At 41.3% G+C, this 11526-nt stretch overlaps 1 protein-coding gene across 1 annotated transcript in view; it reads left to right on the top strand.

Annotated features, from left to right (window-relative positions):
* The first annotated feature begins 808 nt into the window (after positions 1–808).
* Positions 809–11526, top strand: part of LOC141264352 (polypeptide N-acetylgalactosaminyltransferase 12-like) — a 96303-nt gene continuing 85585 nt past the window's right edge. The window contains exon 1 of the mRNA XM_073676636.1: positions 809–1218. Coding sequence (XP_073532737.1) covers positions 821–1218 — 398 coding nt within the window. The 5' untranslated portion in view covers positions 809–820. The remainder of the gene's footprint in view (positions 1219–11526) is intronic.

Below are 11526 nucleotides of genomic sequence, written 5' to 3'. Positions count from 1 at the left end.
AAGTATAAATGCTTAAGGATACTGCCCTTAAAGATCCCCATACAGTATATTCACACAAACCAGATTTCCAAAATCTGTCTTGGTTCCTAAAGCTAAAACAGATTTTGAAGGCGTTAAAGTCCAAGGCTATGTTCATACTACTTTAGGAACAGTGTCATAGAGTGTAGCTTCTGCTGATGACAGATTGTGTATGATGGCAATCGACTATCCTTCAATGTCAACTCCTTGGGTAAACAAGGTTCTGTGCTGGCATGTTGCACTTGCAACAAAGCAGAAAAGTTAAGGATTACTGGAGTAGGTGGGATCAGTATGGAAGACAATAGGAGAAAGTTGAGTAGTTCTCATTCCAAAACTACAATATTCAGACAAGACCTGTGAGTTAAGGAGATTTCAATGATATTGTGAAGGTAGGTTGCACATTCAATTAATGAAAAATTCAGCAATACTATTTATTGATGTTTATGTTGGTCTTTATTTCTCTTTGAACATAGTCATACCTGGATTATTGTAATAGGTTTTGTAATATTCCCTCAATGTCAACTTCTGGTGCATAATCAGAGCTTGAAGGTATAACCTGTACTCTGCCAGTATAAAATAGTGAGTAATTTCTAATGCACTTGAATCCATTGCTTTGTTGAATATGTTTAGGTTATCAAGCTCAGAAATCCACTAACCTGTAATCATTCACTTTAGGCAAATTTATGTTAAACTGGTATTTGCTTTAAGACACTTCTTCTAGAATGAGTCACTAATAAAGTTTTTGCTTGTTTTTCACTAGATCCATAAGCCAGACTGAGATTCAACTGATGAATTCATTGAGATGTGGACTGATAACAGGTTGGCAAAACTGAGGAGAAATAAGAGACTTTGCCTACTGATCGCTATTATTTCCTGCTTTTCCTTCTTTGGTTTCCTGTTGTTAGCAAGTAAAGATGCTGAAGACAATAATATCCAGAATCATAGAGAACTAAAAGCTGAGGAGCAACATAAACCTGTCAATCAAAATGACCTAGACTATGAGCAGCTGAAGAGGCCGGTGTATGAACGGCCACCATTAGACCCACACGCTTTGGGAGAGTTTGGTCGTCCGGTGAGACTCAAACTTAGAGGTGAAGAAAAGAAGCTGGAAGAGGAAAGCATCAACAAACATCAGATAAACATCTACCTGAGTGACAAGATCTCACTACACCGTCGTCTAGAGGAGAGATGGAATCCAATGTAAGTCCAGATTAACCTCCGAAATGTTAGTAGGTAACACTCAGGCTTATTAGGTAAATGAATAATAATTTCTCCAACTATGCAGTAGGCAGAACAGCTACTAAATTAATATTAGAAGACACATGAAAGTACATGATTGTATTCACCATAAATTAACAATTTTGGGCATCTGATCTTAAAGGGTTGGTCCGACATTCATACACATTAATCTCTGCACGCTAGGTATTCTGACAACGCGCACTGGACAATGCGCTCTTTAACTGATTCATTACTTCTAATGTGAGCCGGTAAGAGATTGCGCCGTCATTGTGCACAGTGCATATTGCACAGAGACTAGCCCAACCCCAGAAGCGAAGGTCACTGATGACGCTTAGTTTCAGAGAGAGGTAAGAGGTCGCAGCAGTGACCGCAGCCATTGCCCCCTGATGGCGCTTTGTTTGAATATCCCAGTGTGCACGGAGATTCTCATAAGAAGCATCATCAAAAAGGAAGTAGGAAAAAAAGCAGCTAGATAGTGTAATTAGAGAGGATAGTAAATGCAATCATATTAGAAAATAGTTTAGATTATGGCATTAAATAGATAGGGATTAAGGATGAAAATGTATATGTCAGACAACCCCTTTATTACTCTGCACTGTACTATTATTATGTTAGACATTTATTAACGAAATAATAACTGAGCATTTCCATTCTCCTTATCAAAGAAATGTTTTCCTCCATAGTCTGGCACTATGAGCACAGAAAAGACATGGGGACATCCTTGTGTCAATTTATTCATACAGAGGAATGGCATAATGCAGAGTTCTAAGGAAATGTGATCCAGCATTCCTCAGGGAATACAAGCATTAATGTAAATCTGCTATCAGGTTTTTCTTCCCCTCCTCAGAGCAGCAGGGTCAGAGACCCTGATTCTAGTGATGCACTGTATCACTTATTGGCCTGCGTGTTGTAGCTTTGATAAAATCACTAGTTCACCTGCTGCAGATCTACAGATCTCTGAATACTGAGCTCTAAATAACCTCTACCACACCACTGATTCGCAACTTTCTCTGTACACAGTGCATAGGCAGAAAGCTGCCAATCAGTAGTGGTGGTGGTGAGGTTATACAGAACTCATGAATATTGAGGACTATATGGAAGCAAGTTTACTTGTCCTCTAATGATTTTATCAAAACTACAGCAAGTGGTCCCGGTAAGTGGTACCTCGCTAGAACCAGGTCTGTGCCTCTGCATTATGTGGATCTCAGATTATGGAGAAAAAAACTGGTGATAGATTCCCTGTCACTAAATGAAATGTAGAGGTCTTTAAAGCATATCTCAATTCCCAAATTGTAGTTTTTTCCATTGCTCATGAATGTTCCTCATCTCATTTGTTTGTACAGTTATTCATTTGTAACATGTTGTGTCTTGCTAATAGAGTCTAGGTGCTAATGTTTTTCATTTTGGACAGCACCAATATAGCATAGGGAGAGGTATAGTCCATGCAATGCTCCCCTTATAATTTAATTGTGCAAATAGCCTCTTCAGAAAGGAAGAGGGCAGGAACGTCTCATGTGATAATCCTAAAAGTTCATATCAATCTTTTAAAGGGACCTGCCACACGACTCACTGTGAGTCTATAAACCAGAATTTCCTGTGCCTCTGACAGAGGGTGTCAGGGGTAAGTTTCTCCTTGCAGAGGGGGACAAGATGACATAAGGAAACTTATAGGCCATGCAATTTTTTCCCTGGGAATTTAAAGTTGCAATTAGCCTCTTCAGAAAGGAAAAAAAACAGGAACTCTAGTGTCTTCCACAACCTCACCTTTGTAGCAGTGTTTGGCTGTTCCTCACCCAGTTTTAATCTGCATTCACAGCGGTTTCTGTTTCAGTCAATAACTGTGTTTCAACCTTCATATCACCTATTTGGTATAATTGGTTACTCATACACCTAACTATAATCAGAGTGGTCACACCAAATACTGATTTAATTTATATTTTTCTTTTGTTTATTCACTTCATTTTTTTAATTGATAAAAAAACAACTATTACATACATATCTGTTTTCAAGTGTTTTTTTTTTAGAATAACTGTGCCACTAAAATACGTTTTACGTTGTGTTCCCCTGTATGTTATAATTATCTTTATACATGGGATATGTACCGTATTTTTCGGACTATAAGGCGCACTTTTTCCTCCAAAATTTTGGAGGAGAGTAGGGGGTGCGTTCTGGATGGGGATTGGGGAAAATGCTTACCAGGATGGGGGCCATGGATCCCAGGATGGGGATGAGTGGGCCATGCATACTAGGATGGGGAGGAGGGGGCCATATATACCAGGATGGAGGTGAAGGGGTCATGCATTCCAGGATGGGGATGAATGGGAGCCTTATATATCAGGATTGGGAGGAGAAAACCATGCATACCAGGATGGGGATGAGGGGACTATGCATACCAGAATGTGGATGAGGGAGCCATATATACCAGGATAGGGATGGGGGCTATGCATACCAGGTTTAGGATGGGGGCCATGTATACCAGGATGGGAATGAGGGGGCCATGCATACCAGGAGTAGGATTGGGGCCATATATACTTGGATTGGGGGACATGTATACCTGGACGGGGACATGTATATATCAGGATGGGGGGGCATATATACCAGGATGGATATATATATACTGTATATATATACCAGGATGGAGGATATTAGTATAGAATTGGGGGACATTACCCCTATAACAGTGTCAGCAGCAGACCTCCCCTCATAACAGTCCCTTTCAAGTACTATTGAATAAGCAATTATCTGTCAGTTTGAATGAAAACTTTAAAAAATGTACTCAGTATATTACAAAATAATTTTAGTCAACCATTACTTTTTGAGAAAACTAGAAAAGCCCCTTAAAGGGTTTGTCCTATTTTAAAGTACAAGTCTATAGTCACTCACGCGCTATCCACCCATCTATCTATTATCTATCTATCCATCTATTTATTTATTTATCCATCTATTATCTATCTATCTAGTGTAGAGTTGCCTAGTCATGCGCAGAGCAGCGTGCCCCTGAAGTGGCTGTTGGCAAAGCCTGTGGAGTGTCAGAATGAGGCTCCATAGACTTTTTGGCAGATTCGCTAGACTACGTCATATTAGGTGGGCTACATCTAACCTACGTGGAATTTTTTCTTTTTTTTAAATAAAGTAGTGAACAAGTGATAGTGTGGGGAAGTGTTTATTTCAATAAAGTATTTTTGTGTGTGGTTTTCCTTTTCCTTTTTATTACGGGGTTAGTAATGGAGGTGTCTGATAGACACTTCTCCATTACAAACCCCAGGGCTTGATGCCAGCTGACATTACACAGCTGACATTAACCCCAAAAAGTATTACCCCGATTGCCAAAGCACCAGGGCAAGTGGGAAGAGCCGGTTAAATCTCCAGAGTTGGTGCATCTCATGTCTTCCAGGAGCAAAAATTAAAGATGTGTCTGACAGGATATCAAGACTCTTCAGACCTACAGATCACTACCCATTCCTGCTAATACATGTGGGGACAAATGACACCGCAAGAAAGGACCTGGAAACCATCTGCAGTGACTTTGAAGACTTAGGCAAGAAAGTGAAAGAATTGGGAGCGCAGGTGGTCTTCTTATCCATCCTCCCAGTGGATGGCCATGGAACAATGAGGTGGAATAAGATTCTAGAGGTGAACAACTGGCTACGTCGATGGTGCCGTCAACAAGGATTTGGATTTCTGGATCACGGATTGAATTACCTATACGAAGGACTACTTGCTAGAGATGGGGTGCACCTTACGAAGACTGGAAAACATGTATTTGGAAGTCGCCTTGCTACACTCATCAGAAGAGCTTTAAACTAGAACAATGTGGGAAGGGAAGCAAAAGGCCAGAAAAAGCCATACAGCTGACAAATACTATTGAGATCTCTGCTACTGGAAGTGGAAAGGAAGAACAAAGACAAAACAATTTAAAGAATAAAAATATGGGAGGAAGAGAAACCAATCACAAACTAAAATGTTTTTATACAAATGCACAAAGCATGGGCAACAAACAAGGAGAATTGGAAATACTAATGCAGGAAAAGAAATATGATGTCATTGGAATCACTGAAACTTGGCGGGACGATACACATGATTGGAATAAAAGGCTAAAAGGATACAACTTATTTGCAAGAAACAGACTTGATAAACGAGGAGGAGGTGTCGCATTGTATGTTAGAAAAGCGTATATCTGCACAGAGATTGAAGCTTCAGAGACTGGGAGTTCTGTGGAAACTGTTTGGGTAAGAATACAAGGAGAGAACAACGGAAAGGACACCATTGTAGGCATTTACTACAGGCCACCTGGGCAAGCTGAAGATATGGATGAACTCTTTATGTATCAAATGACCAAGTTCTCCAAAAAATATGACGTAGTGGTCATGGGAGATTTCAACTATCCAGACATTTGTTGGGAATCTCTCTCAAGTAAAACTAACAGGTCAAGAAAATTCTTATCCTCTCTTGCTGACAACTTTATCTTCCAAAAGGTAGGGGAGAAAACAAGGGGATCTGCTACTTTGGATCTAATCCTTATAAACAGGGAGGAAATGGTTGAGGAGGTAAAGGTGGCTGGGACCCTAGGAGGCAGCGATCATGCTATTATAGAATTTTGGATAACTAGAGGAGGAAGACATGTAAAGACTCAAACTTCAAGGTTAGATTTTAGAAAGGCAGATTTTAAGAGACTCAGAAAGAGAATAGGAGGGATCCAATGGCTGGATGTCCTTAAGGACAAAAATGTCCAGGAAGGATGGGAAATTTTTAAAAATGAGATTCTCAAAGCACAATCGTCAACAATCCCGAAAAGTAGGAAGAATGGGAAGCATTTAAGGAAACCAGGATGGATGAACACAGAACTTAAACACATGCTAAAAAGAAAGAAGGAAATGTTTATTAAATGGAAAGAGGGAGGCATATCTAAAGAAGATTATAATGCAGTCTGCAGATCCTGCAGGCCACGTATCAGGTTAGCTAAAGCTGACAATGAATTAAGGCTTGCAAGAGATGTCAAAAGCAATAAAAAAGAATTTTGGGGGTATGTCAAAAGTAAAAGAAAAGTCAAAGATGCTATAGGATTTTTACAGGATGAAAATGGAGAAATGGTAAGAGAGGATGTTGAGAAGGCCGAACTTTTTAATTCCTATTTTGCAGCTGTTTTCTCTCAGAAAGAAAATGTAACATCAACTGATCCTCACTGTCCTTTCAAAGGAATAGAAGAATCCAAGTTATCTGTAAACAGAAAGATTGTGAGGGAATATTTAGCTAACATAAATGAGTTCAAGTCTCCAGGTCCAGATGAATTACACCCCAGAGTACTGAAGGAGATCGTAGAAGAAATTTTAGAACCACTCTCCATAATCTTTGAAAATTCTTGGAGAACAGGAGAAGTCCCCGAAGACTGGAGAAGAGCAAATGTTGTTCCTATCTTCAAAAAGGGGAAGAAGGTGGACCCAGGGAACTATAGGCCGGTGAGTCTGACTTCTATACCAGGAAAGATCTTTGAACAAATTATTAAACAACATGTATGTAAGTACATGGATAAGAATGAAGTGATTAACCAGAGTCAGCATGGGTTTGTAACTAACAAGTCATGTCAGACTAACTTAATTTCCTTCTATGACAGAATCACTGACTGGGTGGATCAGGGAAATGCTGTAGATATAGTATATCTTGACTTCAGCAAAGCATTTGACAAAGTATCTCACACCATCCTTATTGAAAAAATGACCAAGTATGCAATGGACCAGGCAACTGTTAGGTGGATTCATAACTGGCTTAGTGATCGGACTCAAAGGGTGGTTGTAAATGGCTTCACATCCAGCTGGATGAATGTCTCAAGTGGGGTACCACAGGGCTCCGTCCTGGGACCTGTATTGTTCAACATCTTTATCAATGATTTAGATGAAGGAATTGAGGGTAAACTGATTAAATTTGCTGATGACACAAAGCTAGGAGGGATAGCTAATACTAGAGAAGAGAGAGAGAGGATTCAAAAAGACCTAAATAAACTGGAGCAGTGGGCAGCAAACAACAGAATGATTTTTAACAGGGAAAAATGCAAAGTACTACATCTGGGCAATAAAAATGAAAAAAGCATATACAGAATGGGAGGAATAGAGCTAAGCAACAGTACATGTGAAAAAGACTTAGGTATACTAATAGATCATAGACTGAACATGAGTCAACAGTGTGATGCAGCAGCAAAAAAGGCAAATACAATTCTGGGATGTATTAACAGAAGCATACAGTCTAGATCACGTGAAGTCATTATCGGTCTTTACTCCTCTTTGGTCAGACCTCATCTGGAATACTGTGTACAGTTTTGGGCACCACATTTTAAAAAAGACATAGACAAACTGGAGCAAGTTCAGAGAAGAGCGACCAGAATGGTGACTGGTCTGCAAACTATGTCCTATGAGGAACGGTTGCAGGATTTGGGAATGTTTAGCTTGCAAAAAAGAAGACTGAGAGGAGACTTAATAGCTGTCTACAAATATGTCAAGGGCTGTCACATTGTAGAAGGATCATCTTTATTCTCATTTGCACAAGGAAAGACTAGACGCAATGGGATGAAACTAAATGGGAGGAGACACAGATTAGATATTAGAAAAAACTTTTTGACAGTTAGGGTGATTAATGAGTGGAACAGGCTGCCACGAGAGGTGGTGAGTTCCCCTTCAATGGACGTCTTCAAACAGAGGCTGGACAGACATCTGTCTGAGATGATTTAGTGAATCCTGCTTTGAGCAGGGGGTTGGACCAGATGACCCAGGAGGTCCCTTCCAACTCTACCATTCTATGATTCTATGATTCTATGATTCTATGATTCTATGATGTGCCAATTCTGGGGTGGCTGCGTGCTGGTATTTGTAGGCTGGGGAGGGTCCAATAACCAGGGACCTTCCCAGCCAGATAATATCAGCTCACAGCTGTCTGCTTTACCTTGGCTGGTCATCAGAAATAGGGGGGATCCTATGCCATTTTTTCTACTTATTTATTTGGTTAATAAAAAGCTGGACAATAAGCTCCACATGCGAGGCACTATCTATCTATCAATCTATCTATCTATCTATTATTAAATTTGCACATCTTTTAAAAGGAGCCTATCTCCTATTAACCTGCAGATATGCGGCTAATCTGCAGGTTAACATCATTATTATGCTGCCCGGCGCCTGACCATAGCCGAACACTGTGGGTAGAAAATTTACTTTATTTTCCCCGCAGCGTTCTGGGTTCAGTCATCGCTCTGAGTTTAGAGAGCAGCATCTGTAACTGCACCTCCGGCCCGTCTTTTTTTTTTCACCTGCGGACTTTAGTCATAGATGTTAGGTCTATGGAGAAAGCCCGCATGCGGATCCGTAAAAGACATTGACATGCTGTGGTTTGGAAAGACACGCCACATGTCAATTTCCACGGGTGCACGGAGACGCATAGTGGGCATGGGATTTCTAGAAATCCACTATGCTGTAACATCTGGCCGCTGCGGGTTTGATGGTGCATAAACACGCAGCATCAAACCCGCAGCAGCTCCGAATCGTGTTCACATACCCTAATAGATTTTTCATCATATAAAATTACTATAAAAATAATAATGAAATACACTTTATAATGAAAAAAAAAGTTATTTTTAATGCATTTATTTTTAAATAATAAACATCACAAATCAGCAAAAAACGAGGACATATTTGGTGTTCCTGTAATCGTAATGACCTGCGCAACGCAGCGATCAGATTATTTACGGGGATCGGTAAAGGATGTAAAAAAAATGGCATCATTTATATTTTTCTTGATTAAATCCATAAAAATGTAATAAAACAGTAATGCTGAGGCCGTGTTCACACGTAGGGTAAATGCTGCGTTCTTTCTGTTGTTTTTTTCTGCAGGTGTCCGCACCACACGACACAGTAACAATCTTCTGATTATGGCGTCTTTGCTGCATTTCTTTTATGCGTTTTCCTCTTTGTTTGAGGCGATTTTGGGGAAGATAAGAAGTAGAGTTTTTAACTCTTGTTAACAGTACAGAAAAGCTTTGATTCTTATTGTGGAGTTTGGTGCGGATCCTGCAGAAAACAAAAAACATAGTATTTCTGCAACGTGTGAACACGGCCTTACAGATACAAGAAAGCCGGATGTCGTATAGTGAAGCTACATAAAGATGAGAAAGTTCTGGTGGCTCCAACTGTGAATGAGGGAACAAAAAATAATCCACAACTAGAGATGAGCAGGATGCATAGATGACGTTGCGCTGCCCTGGATGATCAAAAGTTGCCGGAGACACCAGATGGTTATAGATTTATGGTCTCCTATCCATCCGCCAGGTACCGCTGCCCTGGATGATCAAAAGTTGCTGGAGACACCGGATGGTTATAGATTTATGGTCTCCTATCCATCTGCCAGGTACCGCTGCCCTGGACGCTGGACCAGAGACCCGGGAATCCATCCGCTCATGCCTAGTCCTAACTGTCTCGGATACAACCGATAGTCATGGATTTGGGTCTACGCCCTGCATACTCAGGTGTCTGCTGAATGCCCCTTATTACCAGCGCCCCTCTGATAAAGAAATGGTAAATGGGTGTGGATTGGGGTGTGGCCAGGCGCGTGGCCAAAATTTGCCCCGGCACTCGTAGCATGATGTGTCCCTCTTTCTGTTCTTAAAAAGTTGGGAGGTATGTATGTATCAGGGGTGATGTTCTGTCACCACTGTGGATTTGACATAGCTCCCAACCATCCTGTGTATTTATAGAAGCTCTCTGTTGTTGGGGTGTAGCTCCTCCTCCTCGGGGGCGGGGCCACTCACTGGTCAGTGAATAAATTAAATTATATTGCTCACCTCTTCGTTCTCCTGTGATCGCACCTGCCCGGGACACGAACCAGGAACTCAGCATCTGGAGGCTGAAGCGCTAATCATTGAACTACAGCTCTCAATGGCGAACATAGGAGGATTTAGTTAACTTGACTCTACAATGCAGTCAATGCATCCAGAAGCAGCTCATACAAGTCCATAGAAATACATTGTGTATAACAATGTATTTCTATGGTGCCTGTATACTGAGCAGAAGAAAATGATTATTTTTGGTCCTATAAATAAAAGTAGTAAATTTATGAGCAATTATAAAAATATTTTTATCTTTTCATCCCTGGTCTTGAATCCACAACTTCAAAACGTTACTGACACAGACACTTATCCTGCTGAGCCACCAGCATTTCTGAGATTAGTGATAGAATTTTGTCTCATTCATCTGTACTGCAGAATCTGCCTAGAAATACACTACTGTGTATCATGAATGTATTTTTATACATACATTGTACACAGCAGAATAAGAGATTTTTTTTCATCCTATAAAATTGCTAAAAAATAATAAAGAAAAACACTTAATAATGAAATAAATATTGTATTTTTAAAGAGTTTTGTAAAAAATAATGAACATCACAAATCAGTACATAACATTGGCATATTTGGTGCCCCTGTAATCGTAATGACCTGCAGAACACAGCGATCAGATTATTTATGGGGATCGGCAAATGGCGTAAAAAAAATGCCGTAATTTATATTTTTTCTATATTAAACCCATAAAAAATGTAATAAAACTGTAATGCTGAGGCCATGTTCACATGTAGCGTAAATGCTGCGTTCTTTTTGCTGCTTTTTTTTCTGCAGGTGTTCGTGACTCGCCCCCTGGGCCGTGGGGCACTCGGATCCGGGCAATAGGGGAACGATGGGGGTAGTAGTGGCTACCCGGTTCCATGGCTCAGGGTGGTCAGACCAGTGGTAGTCTGCGTCGCGCTGTTGGTGTGTCCGACTACGCCACCCGTGGATTGCGGTCAGTGCAGACCGCCGCTGCCAGGTAGACCGCTGGGGCTGATGATGTATGCAGCTGGGATAGTGTGACTCCCCACGGGAAGAGTGCGGCCCCAGGGCAGTATAATGGAAGATGGGGGGTGTTGGTGTAGGGCGTCCCAGTACCGTTAGCGTTGGAGGAGCAAGGAGCACACAGACAACAGGTTGCAGTCCAGGGTCTTTACTAGAACAGGTGAACTGACCCACAAACAGTCCCGGCTGGGGGGGACCTAGATGTCTGAGAGCAATTGGGAAATTGGCCCTGGTCAGGGTGAGGGTGTAGGCCTACCGTGCTCTCTGCGCTCCTTCTGGCTATCTCCTCCTGGTAGGGTAACAGCCCACGGTCCCGAGCTCACCGTGTCTTCTCGCCCGTATGGTTTGCAACGTGAGTTCCTTTCTACTCCCGGCCTGGTACGGCTCTGCTGGTCCCTTCTGCTGTGGCG

The sequence above is a fragment of the Phyllobates terribilis genome, unplaced genomic scaffold (genome assembly GCF_046119375.1).
Source record: "Phyllobates terribilis strain yellow unplaced genomic scaffold, ASM4611937v1 Scaffold_4__5_contigs__length_816908805, whole genome shotgun sequence".
NCBI classification, from domain to species: Eukaryota; Metazoa; Chordata; class Amphibia; order Anura; family Dendrobatidae; genus Phyllobates; species Phyllobates terribilis.
This window is presented reverse-complemented; position numbering and strand designations above follow the sequence as displayed.